The sequence below is a fragment of the Anser brachyrhynchus genome (assembly GCF_964034855.1).
Source record: "Anser brachyrhynchus genome assembly, chromosome: 4".
NCBI classification, from domain to species: Eukaryota; Metazoa; Chordata; class Aves; order Anseriformes; family Anatidae; genus Anser; species Anser brachyrhynchus.
In genome coordinates this window covers 73,329,510-73,351,611 of record NC_137698.1, presented here as the reverse complement: position 1 = coordinate 73,351,611, position 22,102 = coordinate 73,329,510, and the positions used below count along the sequence as shown (strand labels likewise).

The 22,102-nt window shown below is 50.3% G+C and overlaps 2 protein-coding genes across 7 annotated transcripts; one reads left to right on the top strand and one right to left on the bottom strand.

The window, feature by feature from the left end:
- Positions 1-370: 370 nt before the first annotated feature.
- THNSL2 (threonine synthase like 2) lies at positions 371-10,668 on the bottom strand. 6 transcript variants are annotated; one of them, XM_080590827.1, is made up of 10 exons: positions 10,531-10,668; positions 9,818-9,904; positions 7,981-8,208; positions 7,099-7,293; positions 6,680-6,832; positions 5,734-5,964; positions 4,720-4,868; positions 2,023-2,148; positions 1,218-1,369; positions 371-1,083 (listed from the first exon to the last, which is right to left on the bottom strand). In XM_080590827.1, exons 3-10 carry the CDS (start codon positions 8,201-8,203, stop codon positions 816-818), a joined length of 1,497 nt encoding a protein of 498 aa, XP_080446953.1. In that variant the 5' UTR covers positions 8,204-8,208; positions 9,818-9,904; positions 10,531-10,668; the 3' UTR covers positions 371-815. The 6 variants fall into 6 exon arrangements, with proteins under 6 accessions (XP_080446953.1, XP_080446954.1, XP_080446952.1 ...); XM_080590828.1 differs by lacking the exons at positions 9,818-9,904; positions 10,531-10,668 and adding an exon at positions 10,363-10,386; XM_080590826.1 differs by lacking the exon at positions 10,531-10,668 and having other exon boundaries at positions 9,818-9,927.
- A 7,447-nt stretch (positions 10,669-18,115) lies between these two features.
- FABP1 (fatty acid binding protein 1) lies at positions 18,116-21,851 on the top strand. The gene is made up of 4 exons (XM_080591972.1): positions 18,116-18,251; positions 19,172-19,344; positions 21,144-21,236; positions 21,702-21,851. The coding sequence occupies exons 1-4, from the start codon at positions 18,185-18,187 to the stop codon at positions 21,750-21,752; spliced, it is 384 nt and encodes a 127-aa protein (XP_080448098.1). The 5' UTR covers positions 18,116-18,184; the 3' UTR covers positions 21,753-21,851.
- Positions 21,852-22,102: the final 251 nt, after the last annotated feature.

Here is a 22,102-nt window from a genome sequence, read left to right as displayed (position 1 = left end):
CACTGAGCATTTTAATTTTTGCACGAGCTTTGGAAAGTGAAAAGCTGCACGAGTGGCACATCAGCCTCCTCCCCCAAGTGTAAACAAGCACCTCGTAATTCAGCACAAGATTACCGAGCAGGATACAGCTCTCCCACGACCAAGAAAGTTCCTGTCTCATTCCAGCTCCTTGATGTGATCTGTTTTTACAAAAAGTCCCTTTGAAGGCCACAGCAAGCATCTTATTCCCAAGGCCAGCACAGGGCTGAAGCTTCAAAACCCCACATTTTGTAGGGCCGATGGTCCCCAGAGCGCCCAGGAGGCTCCCATGGGACATCTCCCCTTGGAGATTGACATAATTTATTGATGTAATGCCCCCAGCTCAGCTCGGTTTTACTGAAACAGAAAACACGTTTGTTACTTCCACCAAGCGGCTGCTCAGGAGAAAACCACAACAGCTTGGCAGTGACGCCTGGCAATACTCCTTCAGGTGGGTCTCGAACAAGATGTTCAGGGCCACTGAGTAATGTTCAGGAAGGTGATGATTGTGGATAATTTTAAGGGAGCTTCCTGTGATGGCTAGTAATGATGGAACAAATAAGTTTCTTCAGCGTTTCAATCAGCTTTCATGAATTTATAGGAAAAGAGGGTATAATTACGGAGCTATTTTCCAAAAATTTTGTGAAATAGTCTACATAATTCAGTGGCAAAGTATGTTCTGCGAATAATTCGTTGTACAGAGAGTGTAGGCTCCTCACCCAGCGTAACACAGGAGCAAAAATTCCCGGGAATGGAGAACGAGCCCTGGGAGGCATCACCAGCCACATCCCCAGAGCTCAGCCCTGCGTGACAACCTGCCCACCAACTCCCTGCAGTCCTGGGGGAACAGAAACACCCCGCCGTGCCTCCCACCCCTGCATCGCGGCTGCGATGCGGTCCCGGAGCACTCGTGCCCAGTCCTCCCCCCGCCGCAGGGCTGTGGACCGGGTCTCCATCGCCGTCAGGGCGGTGATTTCGGGAGGGAGCTGGGGAACCAGGCCCGCTCGCAGCACAGCGTCCTGAAATTTGGCAGCGGAGGCTGAAGCTAAGCAACACCGGGGCGTGCTGAAAAGGAAAGAAAAAACAAGAAAGCTTTTGATGCAAGGCAGCCCCGAGCTGGAGGTACAGGAGGAACAAGCGGGGAAGATGCTCTTGTCCCCAGCACGCCTGACCGTGGCTGTTCCCACGCAGGTCCCTACCTGCTGGCACAGCTGTCCAGCTGCGAGTAGTGGTAGTGAGCAGCCACGGCTGTGTGGGGGCACAGCAGGCACCGGTTTTCCTCCCAGCAGCGCTGCATGGCTCGCACGATGTCCTCGTCAGACGCCGAGCTTGAGCGCAGAGTCTCGGAGAGCTGCAGGAAGGGAAAGAGAGGTTTGCACCCAGCAAAGCAGGATTAGGGAAGCTGGAGGCAGAAACTGGGGTGGGGGTTCCCTCAGGAAATAAAGAAAAGGGGTGGCTGCTGAAGATGGGAGAGGGGCATTTTCCAGCAGCGCCTTCCCCCAGTTTTTTAATGATGTATTTTTATGTTATTTTGCATATATATTGTAAATATATTGCATCTTTATTTTAGTAATGCAGTGGGTTTTTTTATTATTATTATTTATTATTTTTCTGCCACGCAAGCAGGCCCAGGCATCCCCAACACCACGCTCAGTTTGTGCCAGCACCCACTGCCCAGTCCAACGTGGCCTGCCTCACTACACAGCTAATGCTGGCACTGGATCGACCAAGAAAGGGGTGGTGGATTCATATCCTACCTAACAGGTTGCAGGCATTTTAAATTAATTTTATACAGAAGAGGTTTCTTTAAAAAGAAAAAAAAAAAAAACACCTTTTTATTAACATCTCCATGGACGTGCACTGATATAAAGCTCTTCCATCTTACCAATTCCACTTTAGGTTGGAAACTTTCCAACATGACTTTTGTTAATTCTGAAAATGAGCTGAAAACAACTGACAACAGCAACTCTCCTCACACGCAGAGGCACGGGCACGGGCACTGACCTTCCTGTGCAGAGCCTCCGGCAGCTTCAGGCTTTTCGACGCAGTGAACTGTTCCATCAGCACTTTTGTCAGGTGGCTGTCACAGCCTGAGAGCAGCCAGAGGATCCTCTCCACGTTGCAAGGCTCCTGGGATGACAAGGCAATGTGTGAGCATGGAAACGTGTCTGTCCGTCTCAGGGAGAGTAGCTGTGTGGATTCTCTGATGTCTAATTAGGGCTGAGGTCCTATTGCTACCATTTTCTTGGAGGCTTGCGTCTTCCCCCTGGGCTTTGCATCCTCTCCCTGCACAGCTACATCCCCCAAGCCTTGTCTTTGGGAACTCGGTATCCTTCAGACCTCTGACCTGTCAGAGCAGTCTCGCAGTGACCATCAGATTAAAAAAAAAAAATAACGAGGGGACAACTGATAAATTGACGGCAAGACCACATCTGTATAATCACCTTGAGGAAAGGAAGCTAATAACACACTATGCATTCGAGAACCAGAAATATCCAGCTGTTTACTTAGTGTTGCAGATGCTGCTATGAATCACGCAGCTCCTGTGTGACTTAATGAGGCACTCAGCTCCCTGCAGGGCTGACCGATAATCTTTAGGAACATGTAAGGCACATATAGGGCCTGACAGGTCTGTATGGCTATGTAGCAACCAGTGTTGCGACACTGCAGCAAAACTCAGCGCAAAGCCATTCAGGAGGGTCCCAAACAAATTTCACTGCTCCCTCTCTCATTCCCACATGCTCACAAGCACCAAGAAACGTTCATCCAGGTGGTTTTGCTGAAACATTTTGTAGGGACAGACAGGACAAGGGACACCAGACCGGGTCCTCATCACGTCTCTGGGGTTGTTCCTAGGTTGCAGGCAAGTGCTCGTTTTGGATGAGTTCTTTACACCTTTTAAGCGCTGACAGCACCTGTGACCTTTTCTCTCTCCATCCTGTCCTACCTTGCAAGTGATTAGGACTTACTCAGCCTTTCGTGTCCTTATCTGGGTGGCTTAGGGCTCCATTCCTGTTCTTCATCTTCCCACCATTATCTCCCAGTGCCTTCAGCCTGTAATCTTCACTGTAGCCTGGGCGTAGCCTGCCCTTTGCTTTAGGCTGTCCCCTGGTTTGGGCTGTCGTCTGCTTCCTGACCTGGGTGTCCTGAGAAGCTACATGTCAGCACGCTAGGACGTCGATGACCTGCTACCAGGGGTGCCTCCAGCATCGCCCTCCTGCTGTCCCTTCTCCCCTCCTTCCTTCTGCTGCTCCCACATCCAGAACCTACCCTTTACCCTCCTTTCGTACCAGCCTGTGGTTTCCGCTGAAGTTTTCTGAACGAACTCTAGTAAGTCAAACTGGGCTGGGACACCACTGGGAGCCTTGACCAGCACTGGTTGGCTTCAGACGCTGCAAAGACGCAAGATCTGCTGCGACTCTCCTCGAATTGCTCCTTAAAAAGGGTCATCCACACTCTACTCCCTGCTTCACCTTTCCAGTTAGTGACTAACTAGAAACCTTTCCTGCATTAGCTTAGTCCACAGAAGAGGCAACCAAAAGAGGTTGCGTAGTCTCCTTCCTTGAAGGTTCCCAACGCACAGAAGGACAAAACCCCAAGCAACCTGATCTGACCTCAGAGCTGACCCTGCTTTGAGCAGGTCCCAGCTAGAGACCACCTGAGTTGCACTCCAGCATGAACCACCCCATGGTGTGCTGAGCTACGGAACAGTCTGCATGGATGCTTCAGACGTGAGCTAAACAATGACATCCCATGCAGCTCTGGAGAAGGACAGGCAGAGGGATACAGCTGTTCAGCTTTTGGGGGACCTCTGGCCATCACCTCACCCAGCCACCTCCCCTTACCACCCCAGCATATGCCAAGAGAGGAGCCCAGCCACCCCTTGAGATCTGAGGAGCCCCACAAATTCATGCCTCAGGATGAAATTCAAGCTATTGGCCACAGTAGTCCAGTGACAGGAGCACAACAACTTACTCTCTGCAAAGCATGGCAGTTCCTCCAGGCTCCCAAGTCCTCCCAGTGTGTTTGAACAGCTTTTGGAAAATCCAGGTAGCTTAAGGCCATGGTGATAAAACACCAAGTATTTCAGACCTTGGTCACTTGTTTGGAAGCAGATCCAATCCCCACGGATCACAGGGTAGGTATGAAAGTGTATTTGCTGTTATTATTTGCTGGTATTTGCTTCCAGGCATTTGCTTTCTGTCCCTCCATGACTTTTCATTTCTGATGCCTTTGCCTGCCGGGACTTGTTCTGCTCTGCACAAATTGCAGACAGCCACAGAAGAGGCATTTCTTCTGGGCTACTCTACTTTCCTTCCTTCTTCTCTTGCTCTTGGTAGAGCCTTTCAGAAGCACCAGCAGAACCCTTGGAATGTGACAGGATCTATACTTTTCTACGTGTCACGGAGCTTTTGAGAAAATTTCCCTCTTTCTAAGCTTACACATAATGAACCCCTAGAAGCCCAGCATCGAACAAGGAAGATTACAAAGTCCAGCCCTGAAAAGTAAGGTGGTGTATCTCAGCTCAGCAGTCTGCAGCATAAATGCTCAGCATGAGTCATGGCTCTCAATGCACCACTGAGAGGCATTGCCAGTGGCAGAATTATGGTCTTACAAACCACGCACAACAAAGTACAAGGAAAAAATTATGAAAATATGTAATGTTCAGTATTTTCCCATTTGTACCAATTCATTATGTACCTGAATATCCATGGCTGACGCTAACGTAGCCTTCACGTGCTCTGACGCTGAGAAATCTCCGTGCTGAACGGCCCTGTGAATGATGTCGTTGCTGTTAACCACAGCAACCAGTTGAATCGGAAGACCCATCTTCTGGGCAATACAGCCGGCTTAAAAAAAAAAAAAAGGGAAAAAATGCATTTGACAAAGAAACATTGAAAGGAGATTTAGCAAAGAAGTCACTGTATAAATTGATTGGGTGTCTAGTTCAGAAGTAGCCACAAACAACAGTCCCTAATAAACTCCCAGACACCTATCTTAAGTGCTTTGGCAGAACCCCAGAACATAAAATCCTGGGGCACAAAGCTCCTAACAAACCAGCCCAGGAAAATCTCCAGATTTGGAGATGGATGAGCAGAGGACTGAGAGGTCAGGCAGCTGCCATTCAAGCAAGAGAGATGAAGTTGTGGGGTTCTTGCAGCTTATTAATGCTGCCTCAGACGGGTGGCCTAGAAATACAGTGAATGCAGTTGAATGCATCAAATCCTTCACTGCTTTAGTAAAACTGTTGTGCACCTATTTCAGAATGGAGGCAATCAAGAACTCGAATTTAAAAGGCCAGATTATGCAATTAGGAGTGGTTCTCTTGACTGTGCACTACCATCTAAACCAGAGTAGAACTAGACAGGACTCCACGCCTCTGTTAAAGTTTTACTTAGGGAACAGGAGCCACAGTATTTTTCCTCTTTTCTGGACCAAACACATTCTACCCTCTTCTAATGTGCGCATCCTCAAGATAGCTATGGTCACCATCAAGGGGTGGTTTGGGATTTTCTGCACCTTGCAAATCATCAGTGACACCTGAATGAGTAATAACCATACATGAGTAATAAATGTAAGGGCTTCTGAAGAAATCCTACCAGCGAGTGGGTGTTTTAATAAACAGCAATACCCAGCATTTGCAAAGCGCTTTTAGTCCATAGGTCACAGAACACTCTCTCTCGTCCCTATCTAACCCATCTTTTTTCCCTTCACCTGTGATATTTCCTCCCCCTCCTGTTGGCACAACAATTTCCACCACTGGCAGCGGGGTGGTATCCAGGGACGGGGCACACCGAAAGTAAGCATAGAAGTGGTGAGCAATCTGCACCATAATCCTTGACCAATTGACTGAATTCAAGCTCATCAGATTGTATTTTCTGGAAAAATCGACATCAGCGAACAGTTCCTTGATCAGCTCATCGATTTGATCGGAGTTCCCATGAGCTGTCAGAAAAAGAAAGGAAAAATTAGATCTACTGACATCAGTGCATCAGGCACAAAGCATTTCTGCTCATAAATAGGACCAGACCCAAGCCATGGGGGTTGCTGCAGCCAGGGGTGTCCTGAGCTGTCTGTCTCATGGGCTATATGAGCCAGGGTTTGAGTAGCACAGTGTGGACACCATCTGGCTTCTGTTTTTGACATATATTCTCAGTCCCTACCAGCTGCAGATACACTCCGGGCTCTTGCTCACACCGATACGTATTTGTTAGGAAGGCAAATGCCTGCATCACCTGTGAGATGTCACGGTGAGAGCTGGTTGAGTGGAAAAGACAGCTCAAGTACTCTGTGGTGACCCACAGGGAGGGCACAGTTAGCGGTGTGAATTGCCCATGAAGGTGAGGGAAGAGGGAAGGGGTCACCTTTGATCCCTTTAGTTCCCAGAAATGGTGTTGAATCCAGTGCAGCTGAACACCAAACGCCTGCATGGAGACAACTCTAGTCGGAGGCCGGAAGAAAAGGAAACTTTGAACCACTTGACTGTCAAACTGGGGACATGTGCTAAGAGTTCCTGTTAGCCAGACATCTGGGCACGGTGACCACAATAGAAATGACCTGGCTGGCTGCAGCTGCAAAAACAGCAGCCCCCAGAGACTTTCAGGGTCACGGTTTCAACGCAGCAGGACCACAACACAGACAGTCCAACAGCAATACCAACCAGCAAAGACGTGGACGTTGTCTTCAATGACAGTGGTCATCTGAAGTTCCTGTATCTGCGTGCAGAGCCCTTCGGGCAGCAGAACAAAGATGTCCATGTTCTGCTGACCTCTCACGCTCTCGATGGCTGAGCTCCCTGTGTCCCCCGAAGTCCCTGTTTCAAAGCAGCAGAGAACCAAAAAAATCAAATATCAAGACATCCGTCAAACCTGCATCGTCGCACTTCAAGAAAAAGATGCAGAGATGCTCCATGAGATGGTTTTGGTTAGAGAAGCTTCCCTGGCATTGGCTGGAGATCGCTCACCAGCCACCCACAAGGCAGTACCACCCTGGGGCATCTATGTGGTGGGCCGTGGGATGATGGCTCTCAAGGTAAAGACCTGCCCAGAAGTTTTACCCCCCACAAAGAGGAATACTCACCCACCAGAATAGTGATGTGTTTCTGCTTTTTCTCCAAGAAGTACTGTAAAAACTGCCCAGTGCAGGACAAGGACAGATCCTTAAAAGCATAAGTAACCCCATGCCAGAGCTCCAGAACATTCAGCCCATCTTTCAGCCTGGACATATGGACAACATCCTTGTGTCTGAATCTGCTGAAGGCCCTGTCAATCAGATCTAGAGGGAAGAGGATTAAAGAGGATGTCAGGCTAGGCAGAGAACTACTGTTTTTGATCGGTGGCTTCCTGCGTCTGTGCTCTTTATGCTCCTGGGAAGCTTTCTGCGAACCCAAAGACTCTCAGTTGCTGGAGAGGTGACAGATATCCAACAAGTTATTCTTAGCTGTTAGGAGGAATATAGACGTGCTCTGTTGCCTTCAATAGCTCTACAGTGGGTACCCCTAGGGGAAACCTGACACAATCAAAGCAAACTGCGTTAAAACATAAAATAAAGGAAACCCAAGTTTTATTACAGCACCCTGTTGAGACAGAGGTTGTAGCTGCCCTCTGGTGGAAGGGATGGCTTAAAAACGTTATAAAGCATGGAGCAGCAGCAAACCCTGATGGGATATCAGGTCTGGAGCCAGCACAGCAGTTTCCCAGCAGTCAGCAGTGCCACAGCACCAGCTACCGCTGCTGCGATCACCACAGTCCCCAGCACATAGGGAACACCTTGTCCAGAAGGTAACAAGCCCCAGCAAGGCGAGGGAAAAGAGGGAAGAAAACGCATCAGGCGATGGTGCAGCTGGCTCCATCCTCTGGGGGCTGCAAGAGGATGGGGCTAATGCAGGTGGAAGCATCCAAACACCCCAAAATCCTCACACACGTCCCTGCTAATAGCTCCCACCGCCCGGTTGAGGCTCACCGTTGAGGGCGCTCCGCGGGACCAGCTCGGGCGCGATGAAGAGGGAGCACAGCTCCTTCACCAGCTCGGGGTAGGCGAGGCGGCTCCAGCGCTGCAGGGTGGCCCCGTCCAGTGAGGGGATGCTCCGGGGCATGAAGAGGCCGCCGTCAGGAGCGTAGCCGGAGAAGAGGGCTCCCTCGAAGTCAACAGCCCTCGAGCCTCCCCGTGTGCTGACATACTCCATGGGTGCTGTTGGGGGACACCACGGTCACTGCCAGGACCCCAGAGCAGCCGCCCCATTAGGAACGCCCAAGCAGACCTCCCAGACACCTCCAATGCGGACACACACAGCCGGAGGGCAGCGTTGTGGGGTATTTTGCGGGCAGTGGAAGCTCTGAGTGGGGTTTGCACCCAGGGGGCTGCGAGGAGCCCTCTTGTCGGGCTTCCCCTGATCCGGATACGTCCCTGCTGCTGCAGCAGGCACCGTGCCTGCACCTGACGTCCCCTACAGGCTACGTGCAAAGGCTGGAGCTTTAAAATAAAAATAAGCAAATAAGTATCTCTTTAAAAAACAGTAAAGGAGGAAACAGGGAAAACAGGGAGGGGAGTAAGAGGGAGAGAGAAAGCGGAGGAAAGGGGGGAAGGATTATGCATCTAGTGCAGCCTGATTTTGTTCAAAAGGGTTAAAGCAAGGACAGGATTTGCGTGACAAGTACAACAAACTTCCAGGATCCCCTTTTTTCTTTTTCATATAGGTATCCGCAAGGTCTGGGGCTTTGAGCCTGCAGGGCTTTCTGCCCCAGCACCTTGTGCACAATGCTTTCGTTCCTTCCAAATTTCCCCTCCTTGCCAAAACAACCAACCCGTCCCCCGACACACACACACACAATTACCCTTCAGAGCTGCCCCACAAGAGCAGACAAAGGGGGAAAAAAAGCTTCCAGAGGTGGTAAACACCCAGCCTTTAACCCGGATCAGCTCGGCCACGGCTCCGGGGCCGTGAGGGGGCGGAGGCGGGAGCAGGGCCGGGAAATGGCGGCCAGGCGCGGGGCGGGGGGGGTCCATGGTTGCGGGGGAAAGCTCGGAGTTCAGCAGGGCAGGCCCCGGGTTGGGTTTAAATTTAAGGTTAAATCTGCAGGAAGTAGGATCAGAAAGCTCCGTGAGTGCCTTCCCACCATGCAGTTCACCCTGGGAGGCTGTGACTTGGAGCAGCGCCGTCCCTCCGTGGGGAAACTGAGGCAGGGAAGGGCTGTGCGTCCATTTTCTTGATTTTTACTTGATTTCCTTGCCTGGTTTTCCTCGGTTAGTGCCTGTATGGGGCCGCATGCACAGCTGCAGCAGGTGCAGGGACTGGAGCCCAGTAAGGCAAGGTGCAGAGGGTGCCTGGTTACCACCGGCTGTGAGTCAGAAAGCTCACGGGACAGAAGGGACACGCTGCCTCCAAAGTGCCAGAAACCGACCCAAAACACATCACTGCTCCAACCAGCCCGGCTACCAGCGAGCGAGGCTACCCAGTGGGACGGAGCAATGCTGGTAGTCTCCAAATTCGCCACATCTCAGAGACCAGCCAACAACAGATCCCTGAATTTATTATACAAACTATCACCCAACCTGCCCACGTCTCCTCACCGTAAGAGTTTCACGTTACGGGCTCCCAACCCCTTGATCAGGGTCTGTCTCCATCCCAGGCCTGTTCACAGGGGGACTGGAATTGGCAAGGCAGGACCTTGCTCTCCAGGGACAGCTCGGGCTTCAGTCAGTTGTGAAACCTCCCCAGGGCCGTCCCTGGTGCTTCCCGGAGTCACCAAAACCCCTGGGGTCACCCAGGGACCCTGTTTTGGGGACACGGGCCACTTACCTCAAGCTGGCCCTGACATGCAGGGCAAATCCCGCAGTGCCACAGTGGTCTCAATAGATGTTTTCAGTCCCATAAGTTTTTAATGCCCTGTGTATTTTCAGAAGGTAAGTGATCTGTTAATACATGCTCCAGTTAGTTATTAATCCCTTGTTTACCAGCTCTGGAAGGGTTTTTTTCTCCATCACGTTTCAGCAGCAGCTCACACACACGCACAAAATAATAAATAAAAAATAAATAGCATTTCTGGGCAGGACAGCAAAATGATAGAAATGAATAAAACACTGAGAGCTGCAGGGTACGTGGTTTGTCTCTTCTGCCCTGATCTCTTCCTTCTGCCATGAGAGCGTGCTGAATTTGGGGTTCATGCAGAGGCAGAGCACAGTTTGAGCAGAACAAGGGAAGGATCAAATCCCTAGGAAAACCCACACAAGCTGATAATTTTTGTTACCAACATATTACCAACATGTATATGATCATCTTCACAAGTGACACGGCCCTGCAGGGTCACCTCACCTCTCCCACCACTGGCACCTCCAGGCATTTACCTCATATATATCTAAGACTTCTCACGTGTGAATTAGCTGCATGAGATTATTTCACTGCTTCATCTAAAAGTATTTTTTTTTCAAGTGAAGAGCTTACAATGTAGCACATACAGGACCCCTGAAAAAAAAAATATAAAAAATAATAATAATAAAAAAGAAACTGGATACCTGCTGCTCTGTGCTTGTAAATAAATAGTCTCAAGGCTGCTGATGCAGCTTTAACTACGCCCTGTGCCTGTCAGTGGTGATAGCTCTTGCTAACGAGGTCATGGGTTAATGCCGTGGCGGATGTCAGCATTTGCTACTGCTGCAGCTGGGGATGAGCTAAGTACTGCTTATGTGGCGGCCAGAGGTGAGCACAAGGAGCACGTGGGCCGTGCCATTTCTCGGGAGGGCTTTTCCCATGCCCTGCCCTGCAATCTCCGTGCTTTCATTTTTGGAATTATCATTTCCTTGTCAGCTGCGGTAGCAGACCCAAGATCTGGAAGATGTAACAGCCTTTGATTAACCTGGTACTGCCCAGTGCCTCCGTGTTTCTGCTTGGATGTGCACTTCCACTTTGGACCTTGTATGTTCCTGAGGAGTTGATGGGTGCTCAGTTGCTCTTTGGACTTGCCTATCAGAAATCAGCTGTGTTTGCAAACACTAGCTAAAGCTACTGTGTCACTTTCCCAGCTTTTTTTAACAGTTTCCATCAGTTTCCATCCCTCCAGGTTGGATTTCCTCAACCTCTCTACCCACGAAAGGCATCCTAAAGCGTAGCAAAGAGTAAGAAAACAGAAAGGCATATGTAGCAGTGAGAAGCTGGGTTTGGGTGCCCTTTCTATACCTCCACCAAAGCATCCCCAGGCCCGGGAGAGCTGCAGACCCCAGGTTCCGCCAGCCACCGATGAATCCTGTATCACTAGATGGCGGCAACGCCTTGCGTCCAGGGAGGAGATGCACAAAGGCAGCCTTGCCCTGGTTGCAGTCACTCTCACAGCTCACACAGGGCATTTCGCCTTCACTGCACCCAGGCCACGGTGCTCAGCCGCAGTTTCAGGCAGCAGCAAGAAACACGGCTCCGAAGAGCCCTGTTTTGTAGAGCTGAGGAAGGGGAGGCACAGGAGATGTCCTTTGGCAGGAGGCCGGGTTACGGAGCTGGGTGGCCTGAGCAAATGCAGCAACTCGTCGCAGTTTTCAGTTGGATTTGGTGATCTTAGGGGTCTTTTCTGTCCTAAATGATTCTGTGGTGGGAAAGATGTTCTTCATCTTCACGCCATCTTCTCCCTGAGGGTCCTGGGGGTTTATCCCTTTTCGTAAATATGATTCTATGTTCGCCCTTCTTCCAGCACAGTCTCTCTTCTCTGGGGGTCCCTGCAGCCTACAGCCTGGCAGAAACTCAGAAAGGGGCACGTCAGAAGACCCCAACTCACAACCAGGACTAGAAGGTGCCACGTTTAATCATAAAGCACAAAGATGGCCTCAACGCCACAAAAATGCCTTTCTCTCCTAGTCCTGTCTCTGCCCGTGAGCTGGCTGATGTCTGCAAACTGCATACGCAAAAAAAGCTTTCATATCTATAAACAGCCCAAGCAATTCTGGGCAGGTCCAGCAAATGGCTGATAAGGATGTTTGAGGTTTTGCAATGCCATTTCCTACCGGAGTACATCCCTGTAGGGAAAAAATGTGTAAGCCTGTCACTGGAGGTAGGTGAAGAAGCCATGCACCCCCTCCCCTCTCAGGCACAGAAGTTTGAGTTTTCACAGAGGAAACAGGGAGTTTTGGGGTAGAACCTGTAAGGTTTGGGCCAGAAATCAAAACATTTAATTTTTGCCTTTCTCAGAGGTGGCGGGCCCGAACCTCACGTATTGGTGAGGTTTGGGATCCGTAGCAGGAAGGGGGCTAGGAGGGTTGCAGAGAGCATCTGCAGCTGCACGGGCAAGCGTGCACCCCGACTCATATCTTCAAGCTTCACGTCAAGGAGATACAAGGCAGAAATGTACAACTGCAAGTGAATCAAAGTGCTAGGAGCTGCACTTCTATTCCGGTAAACTTGGCTTTTCACCCCTCTTTCTAAATCCAACATGAATTGTAGGCATCTCAGCTGACATGAGGTAGGATTTCCACGTGGGCCACCTGTCCCTGCACACAACTGTGTACACACACACGCAGTTTTCCACCCCGACCCGTGGTGATTTCGCAGTGCCAAGAGCAGCCAGCATGTCAGCCCTTTCGCCAGGGCTAGGTGTGACTCTTTCCTGCTGTGAGGTGTCTCACAACGGGCTCAAGGACATCTGTGTTGTGGTTTGGGTCTTAGAGACCAAAGTGCAGGACCCACTCGTAAGGACAGAGCAGAAAGGGTGTGTGAGGATGGGATTGTGCAATGCTCACTCCCTTGATGAGACACCAAACACACCCTTGCCTTTCTCCAGGAGGTTGTGCAATCCGGTCCTGCTCTGCCAAGATCGCATTAATAGGGCCAAATTTTATCTCCAAATCTGCAGTCACACGGGATGTGGGTTCTCTCACTGCCAACCAGGCAGGAAGATGAACAAGGAGGAGGAGGAGGAAGATGCTGCAGTAGCCACACAGTTACAGCACGTTTTCTTTATCAGCTTTCCTTCGGGAAAGTCACTCAGTCTCTGGGCACTTCATCGTGTATAAAGCAGAGATACCTGTGCTTACAGAGGTGCTTTGAGTGTCGTAAATGTGGCAGAAGCACCAAGCAGGACGTGCACGGTGGCAATTCTGGACTTTGTCCACAGCTCTGGGCTCGCTGGCACCGTGGTCATTTCCCATGGAGTGCCTCCCTGGCCGTGAACCTGCTGCACGTTTGGATGCTCTCAGGCCGCACTCAGCCTCTCCCTCTGCCCTCCTCACAGCAGCGTGGTGCCTCGGCACTCGTGCCCGTATGGGCCTGAGAAGCTCTCCTTGACTAATTGCTGCCATCCACTGTGAGCGCTCATTAAGTGAGCCACCGTGTTTAATAAATCAGGATCAAGGCCAGCTGGAGGGGTGAGCACTGTCTCAGAGTGACAACCGGGTGTCCCTCCGGGATGGATTTCACCTGACGGCCTGGAGGCACTCTGTTACCGCCACTCTTCTCATCCCAACGTGCAAGTCTCCACTTGGTCAGACAAAGGTTCGCTTATCCCCGCTGTGTCTCAGGGGCTCTTCATGCCCCCAGACCAGACGGAGATACCTGCACTGCAGATGTGTGATGGGACGAGATGAAATGCATTTGCATGGGTTGAATATTCACTGCTCTGAGGGGCTCTTCCAGACCATCCTCACTCAAACACATAATGGTGAATGGCTCCATTTCTCTCCCAACATTTTCTTTCCCTGCCCTAGCACAAACTATCTCCATGAGCAATGACGCCATTTTCAGACCCTGTTCCTCGACTCTCTAAACTGGGTGGTGGGATGAAGGACAGCCTTGTCCCACCATGGGTACCAACAGCCACAGCCAGCTCTTCTGGGCGCTCCGCTACCCGGGGGATCATTGGCAAGCCGAGGTGAGGCAGTGATAGGTTTCATGTTATCATGGAGATCTCCGCCTTGTCCCTGGAGAAGCAATACAGGGACTTTGCTCCCTTTGGGACCTTTGTCCTAAAGGGACACGGCTGATGACAGGGGCTGCCCTTCACTGAATTTCGGCATTAATAGAAAGTGTTATCAAGCTGCAGCGCTCTGTACAAGCTGCCGCTTTCGGCAGTCTTATCGAGGCTCTGATACTGGCATATCTAATCTAAAGCAATTCGAACTGGCGCTTGCATGTCTACGGTTTGGAAGGTACAGCTTGGAGCCAGCCAGGCTGATGTTGATTCCAGGAGACCATCAAGACCATTAAAAAGGAAAAAAAAAAAAAGCTGTAAAGCTGGGAAAGGTGCCATATTTCATCTAAGTGCCGTCTTGGTAATGCAGCCCAATGAAAATCTGGCGAATACCAAGAAGGACAGGGAGTTTATTGCAGCAGAAGCATCTTTTCCCATCCTGTCCAGCCTTTTGAAGCAATGCAGCCATGTGGCCTGCTTAAAGAAACCTTTGTTCCTCAAGGTTAGAGGTAACCAAACCAAAGATGTGAAAAGTGGGCAGCAGGCCAAGTTGCCAGGTACAAGCACAGCAGAAATAGAGATGGCCCAAGGAATAATATGGCTTAAGACAGAAGGAAACCCACATGGGGATCGGTGATTGTGACAAGCTTGTGACCAAACTCTTCAAAAAATGGTTTTGGGGGTTCTCTCCTGGGTTTGCGTTAAAGGAATCCATGACTGAATCAGCAACAGCTGGCTTGCAACCCTTCCCATGTTGGCTAAGAAAATCCAAGTGTAGTGCCCAGCCCCAGCTTCCCAAAGCACTGAGGAGAAAGAAAAGGCTTCAGAAAGTCTGGGCAGTCACCCGTGGGGTAGATAAGAAGAGGTGCAAGAATGCTGTCCAAGACTCCTTCAAGGCTGCCAGGTGCCCCATCCTGGGCTGGAGCAAAGTGCCTGTGTTCACACAGCGCTCTGACTGTGACGTCCTTTTTGGAGTTCAAAGCCTAAATTAGAGCTATGGCTCAAACCAGAGGAGGCAGAGAAGGATTTTTCCTCACCACATTGTCCAAGTCACCGAGAAGCAGTGCATGTAAGAGGGTGGTTTCCCATTGCCCTGGCAGACAACAAGTAGAAGTGTTTAAATCTGGGAGCTGAGACCAGGAATCCCAGGAAAGGCTTGAGGGAAGGTGATAGCAGCCCGCAACTGCTCCAAGGGCAGTTACAGAGACAACGGGACCAAGCTCTTCTTGGTTATGGCAGATGACACAACAGGAGGCACTGGCCACAAATTGCTCTTTGGGAGGTTGGGGCTGAGCACCTCTTCCTTGAGAGGCGGCTGGTGCAGGTCCAGGATGGGTAACCAGAGAGGCAGAGAACATTTTTGAGACGTGGCCAAAGCCATGGCTGACCTTCGTTGGTGTTGGTGATGTTATTGCTCTGAGCAAGAGGTTAAGCCAGAGACCTTCAGAGGTGCCTCCCCAACCAGCATTTCTGTGATTCATCACCTCGGGACACAGAGAATTTGGGTACCTCTGTGGCTAGGAAGGAGATGAGAAGTTTTCCATATCCATATCTTTGGTTCAGGTGCAGAAAGGAGAAATGAGACACTTGTGTCCTTTTTTCAGACAAGCTTCTAAGGTCCTAAGCATTATTTTCAAGGCAAGTTAAACAGCTAAGTACCTGCTGGCCTTCCACAAGACAGCCTCCTCAATAATTTTTTGAAAATAATCCTTGCCTTTTCTCTTTTACTAACCATGTCCAAGTTTTAGGCTATGGATTTAGTTTTAATTACATGGCCAATTGACTTGGCCTTCTGCTAGTGCTAACCAGGTGCATTTTCAGTGCCCTGGAAAGTTAAAGTGATCTCACATTTTAAAAGATCCTGTATTCTGGTAGGGAGATGTACAGGCATTCTGAACTTTGCTGTTGAGATTAAGTTTATCTCACCTACCGTTTGCTCAGCCAGCTTGGCTAGATAATAATCACCCTGGCCAAATTTCATTCAGCAAGGGTTTCTTCTTTTTTTTTTTCTTCTTTTTTTTTTTTGTAACAACTTTACCATCTCTTTAGCAGAGGAAATAAAAGTACACAAGCCCAACAGAACATTTGCAGACAAAACAAGCTTTATTTTTGATCATTTATATTTCTGCCCCCTACCAGGAGAGTCCTGAACAGTTATGTTCTCCTTTTGCCATCTGGTGGGAGACATCCAGGCTGTATGACAGTTCCCAGAGGTTGACTACTTAATTCAGCTACCCTAATTAGGCACAACAGCCATTTATAGGTCTGTGGGACAAAACCTGGAGGGCTTTTCTGGATCCTGTCTCAGGCTCAGGCCCCATTAGCTGTTTTAGGCTTGGTGGTTGAGCTTCGTTTCCAGCTGGCATGGGGCGAGCATGGGCCTGGGATGTCCAAAGTGGCTGGGATGTCAGGCTTCCTTGGGGGCCAGGGACAACACCAGGTGCTTCAAGCACCTAAGATTGGATTCATCATTCTTAATATGAAATGTTTACAGATGCCAAGTTCACGTAGGCTTCTTCTGGAGAGGCTGGTGGGGGCTTGGAAGTCCTGGGACGCTGCTCCTGATGTGTTTCCCTGTTTCTGTTTTTCTACAGATTAACTCAGGGGTAGTCATTGCACTGCACACGGCTGGGGTTACCGGAGAAAGCTCTGTCCCTGCTGACTTAGCAGCCACCCCTTCTCCCCAGCCCGCCCGTGGAAACGGGTGAGGACTGGGCATCTGCCCTGGTGGCAGGATGTGGCCAGACATGGCTAGTCCGAGAGCGATCCCACTGAAAAATGAATGAACAACTCCGGGATGCTCCAGTCAGTGACGGCGGGTGGAAAAATGAGCCGTGCAGGGCTGGAGCTTTCCCACAGTGATCACAGCACAGTGCGTTGGGAGTGCTGGGCCCCAAAATGAGTCGGATAGAAGAAAATAACGGTGTTTTTTCAAGTCTGAATATCTCTCCCTGTTATGTAAGCGTGGGGACGTGGACCATCTGGAGGAGCAGCCAGAGGTTTAGGGCATGGATGCCCTAAATCAACCCCCCCATGAGTGCTCTCTGGTCCTAGAGGGGATGGATGCTGTCCCTACTCATTGCAAAGCTTCCTGGGGTTTATTTTGAGAGGAAGAAGAAGATGAAAGTTGGGTTTTGTTTGTGTTTTTGTTTTATGGTAACATCTCTGAATTGGAGGGAGCCAGTTTTTTTTTCCCATACTTGTCTGTGATTTCACTAAAACGAGGCCAAAGATGCTGTGAGAAGGCAGAAAGAAAGCATCACAAGGAGGAGAAGGCACGTGAGTGAAAAGGGGGAAAACCTGGTGGCTTTGGAACAGAGGAGGAATCCACCAGGGACAGAGGAAGAGATGGGAGGAAAAAGCCCAGACCCAGAGGATGGGTGCTGGGAACGATGCCAGGAGAGGAGCCCAATCCCCGAGTCCTGCCGTGGAGGGAGGAACTGGGCTCAGCATGAAGGCTGCCACTGTCCCTGCTTCCGATGCAGGATTTGGGAGAAATGCAACTCTAAAGGCCAGAATGCTTCTTCAGGGTACAAGTGGCTCCTCTGGGGAAAGTAGGGGAAAGGTTTTTTTTGCAGTGGCTCCTGGCAATAGCTTTGGTTGCTCACCAGTGGCACCCGCATGAGGACAAGGTCGCAGTGATGCAGGCTGAGTTTCAGACTGGGCTGCATGAAACCCAGGATTTCAATTTGAGGCGTGTTTTCTTCTTAGGAGATAATGATGATTTTGTGACTAGTGCTACACCTGGATGACACCAAAACCCCACTTAGGAAGGACCACGAGGCATCTGCAGGAGGGAGCTGGCTGCTCCCTGCCAGCGCACAGCCTCCGCTCCTCCTGCCCACGCTGAAGACCTGGTGCACACACCAGAAACCCCACTGCTGTCAGCCCCAGGGGACACCATCTCTTCCTCCACCTTCTCTTCCAGATGTGCACTTCCAGTCTGCAAGCTGATTAGGTGACTTGGCTCGTTACCCTGATAATTAATCTTTTTGCACATCTTTTTTTTTATTTAGTTTGTTTATGGATGCCACGTTGCCACCTCCATAAAACCCGTTTATGGGATCTTCTCTGCCCCCACGCTGTAAATTGAGGTCCGTAAGATGTCGAGCAATTTATCACTGACCATTGCCCAGTTTTATGTTAATGTTTGAACATGGCAATAAAAGAATTACGTCGTCTTACCTCTGACCAACTTTAGGGCAAAAGGTCCTTATAAAACCAAGCTCTGCTTCCCAGCAAGGCATCTTCTCTTGCTTTGGGAGCACAGAGAGCCTTTCATCATGAGCTTCACTGGAAAGTACGAGCTCCAGTCCCAGGAAAATTTTGAGCCTTTTATGAAAGCCCTTGGTAAGTGCCTGCATGCATCGGGTGCTGCTTTGCTTCCTCACTTTGCACTAATATTTGGACTAACCCATCCGTGCTGATGTGCTGGTGATGTGCTTGGAAAATTTTCCTCTCTCTCTCATCTTGCAATTCTTGTTTTTTAAATGTGTGCGTGGACATGTGACCTCAAAATAGAAGGGGAGGCATCTCTTTCATGATGGTTACAGATCGAGAGACACTGGGTGAAATTGTACAGCTGGCACGAAAATGGTCCTGGCAGCTCAGGGCAGCTGTAGACAGCTCACTGTGATGCCGCTCGGTGATGCTGCAAAGCTCCAGGCTCCACTGTTCATCAGAAAAATAGCCAGGCTGTTTAAATGCTCAGTGATGAATGTGGCTGGTGACATTTCCATCACGGGGTGTGCAGGGACTCAGGAGAGGTTGCACTACTTCTGCATCACCACGTGCAGGAGGGGCTCTACCTGCCAGGTCAGCTCCAGGGTTTGGGAGAAGACTTTGGTGACCTGCTTCTGAGGGACCCTGAATCTCATGAAAAAAAAAAAAATAATAAAAATACTTGATTTCCTCTTTCTGCCTTGATTTATTCTGTTTTCTCTGCTTGCTTCTCAGCAAAGGAAGGAAAATTGGGTTTCTTCTTTCCCTCTGATGCTTGGCCAGAGAGGCAGCTGTTCTGCTCCCAGCCACATCGGTGGGACAAGGAAGAAGTCTAGTTCCCACATCAAACCATGTCCAGGAGTACATGATTTGTTATTCCCCCTCCCCACCAGACTCAGGGAAACATTGCCCTTGGGGAACTGTCATCCTTGTGGGGCTTTTCCACATGGGATCCTCCCGGCTGCAGAGGTCCCAAATCCCACCGTATTCATTAGGCAGCAGCAACCTGCCCACCTGTGGCTCCTCCTAACATCCCTGTTCCCGTGCAGGGCTTCCCGATGAACAGATCCAGAAGGGCAAGGACATGAAGAGCATTTCGGAAATCGTGCAGGATGGGAATAAGTTCAAGGTTACCGTCACCACTGGCTCCAAAGTGCTGAGCAACGAGTTCACCATCGGGGAGGAGTGTGAGATGGAGCTGCTGACGGGAGAGAAAGTCAAGGTGAGTGATCAGCTCCCTTTCCACCAGGGCTACAGGGGCTCGGAGCTTTGCATTTCCATTCCAGCCATCCCCCCTGTGCCTGGGATAAAGGGAACGACCACATCTTGTGTATTAAATCTGACACTGGACAAAGACCTGGGTAAATTTGCCAGCCTGGTCCCATCTCTGGCAGTTTGCATGTGGGATTTAAGATAACGGGAAGGAGCTGATTGCTGAAACCAAGCCTGCAGGTGTGACACCCCCTGCCCTGCTCCTTGCGGGTCCTCAGCAAGTCCCTTAGGGACACGTTTCAGAAAATGACAGTGTGTTTCTGTGCGACCTTCCTGAGAAACTCGGAGCCTGAGACTCTGAGGTTTCGCCTTCCCTCTGCTTTTACGAGATACCATGTAAGCTCCCCTCTCAGCATCTCTGCAGATGAAGCTTTGCATTTCTAAAGCTGTTTTACTGGAAAACACTGGGAGTCAGTATTTTAATAGCCGGGTTGGAAAAGGAGAATAGAGAGGCTTTGGTAAATCCTTCTGACAACAAAAGATCTGAAAGATTTAAGGTGGAAAAGGGTTGACTTTTTGTCACGCTCCAACGCGAGACGTACCCCCCCCCTCCATTTTGTTGACTCAAAGGTAGCACAGGAAAGGCAGCCAATGAATCATAAACCAATAAAACTGTCCTTTTAAGTCCCAGAGGCTCTTAGCTTGTCTTCTAGCCTTTTCCACTGCTTCTGTTTATGCTGGGTGAGATGATTTGGCAAGGTGAGGATTTATCACCCTTGAAATTGGGTCAGCTCCAGTTCCTGGGCGATAGTTGACAATGGTTCATAAAATGTCAGGATGGCACTGCTGGCAAATATTGCCTCTCACCTCTACCTTGGGAGAAGATGATATTGCAGGGATTTTGGGCACAGGAGGAATGATCACCAAAGAAATGCCCCGCTCTGAGAGCGGTTCTTGCCCTAGCACGATTTCTAGCATCACTGAGGTCCCTTGCTCAGAAACGAGGGGCTGTTTGATGAGTTTTAGCTTGCCTAAATCAGCAGCTTGAGGGCAGGTGAAGATGTCTTGCAGCTGGACAGACAGATGAACAGAAACGGGTTTTGCTGTCTGCGTAATTTCAGTGATCAATGATAGCTGCCCTGGGGGTGTCAGTGCTGTCTGAAGCCCTTTTTATACGTACAGCTCTGGGGGCACAGAGACTCAACAGACGTGCCCATCCCCCTGAGACCCTCCCAGTCATGACTGTGTTTCCAGAAGCTCTTTAAGTTGTTTCCCAGCTTGACTGAGACCCGCACCAGCCCCATACCTCAGGTCCCCATCCCTCCCCCCCAAAAGGAGGGTCCTACAGCGATGTGCAATGGGTGGGTGGTGAACAGAAGATGTAGCACTCATGTGAGACCCAGGCCCAGCTCAGGTGGCTCCACAGCGCTCTGCCTGGAGGTGTGCAGGTCCTCCTGGTCTGTCTGTGGTGCTGTGGCTCCCTGCTCTAGCATATAACAGTGCAGGAGCCATGAGCGAGTCCCAGTTTGGATGGGAGGAGAGGTAGGTGCAGCAGCAAAATGGCACCTCTGTCACGGAGGCCTGCAGAGCCCAAAGTAAATAGCCATACCCTTGTTGTGTTGTAGTCATCACCAGCACAACCCTCCCTCGTCCTCCTGGGAAAGCCAAAATCGCTGGGGGAGCAGCTTGGTCCCAACAGCTTGCACAGAGGATGGTGGCAACTCAGTACGGAAGGGGGAGGCTGAAATGCAGGGGGCGATGCGGTGTGCAGTGCTAACGTGATGCCTCTGTCTCATCCCTCCTCAACAGGCTGTTGTTCACATGGAGGGCAACAACAAGCTGGTTGCAACTCTGAAGGGGCTGAAATCCGTCACCGAACTCAACGGAGACACCATCACCCATGTAAGTGGAGTAACAGTGCGTACAGCTGCCTGCAGGGCCCCCACTGGGGCCAGGCCCTACAAAGCCTCCGGTGGTGCTGGGGGCCTCAGACGGGTGCTGGAGCCAAAGCTGATCAGCTGGCCAGGCAATTAAGGCATTTTTGGGGTGTAGTGTGATGCACAAAGTACCCTTTGAGACCCATTGATGATCAAAGTTACATGTAATGGGGACATGTTCTCAGGCAGAGGCATAGGCTTATGGCAGGGCCTGGCAGTTTTAAAGAAGAGGGGTGCGGCAGAGAGATCCCAGCCAATGTCAGATTATCCCTATCTGCTTTGGAATAGTCATGAATGTACCCAAAGCTTTAATAATTTGATTTATGGGCGATAGACTGGGGACCAGTCCTGTTTTGCAAGACCAGGTCCTTTCTAAATAGAGTTTGGAGCCAAGTGCAATGCGAAGTTAACCACTTCCATTATTTTTCAGACAATGACCCTGGGAGACCTCACCTGCAAGAGAATCAGCAAGAGAATCTAGAGACCCTCTGCATACCTATCATTTTACTGTGTAAAATGTGTCCATTAAAGTAAAATTTATATTAAAACCTCTTCATTATTATCATCAACCTCTTCACTGTTGTTTTAAAGAGGCGCAAGCCTCCAAAACTCACACAAAACCTGGTAGCAACTGGGCAACAGCCTTAGCCGAGGCTGTGATGATGGTGGTGAATGAAGCAGGGGTGGGGGGAGGCTCAGAGCCAGTGTGTGACCCTCTGTGTTGGTCACCTGTTGACTCAGATGTCCTCCACCCCAACAAGTGCTCTGCCAGCCCCCTTCTGGCACCAGCATCCTTGCTGGGACATCCCGGCGGGTTGTACCCACGCGACT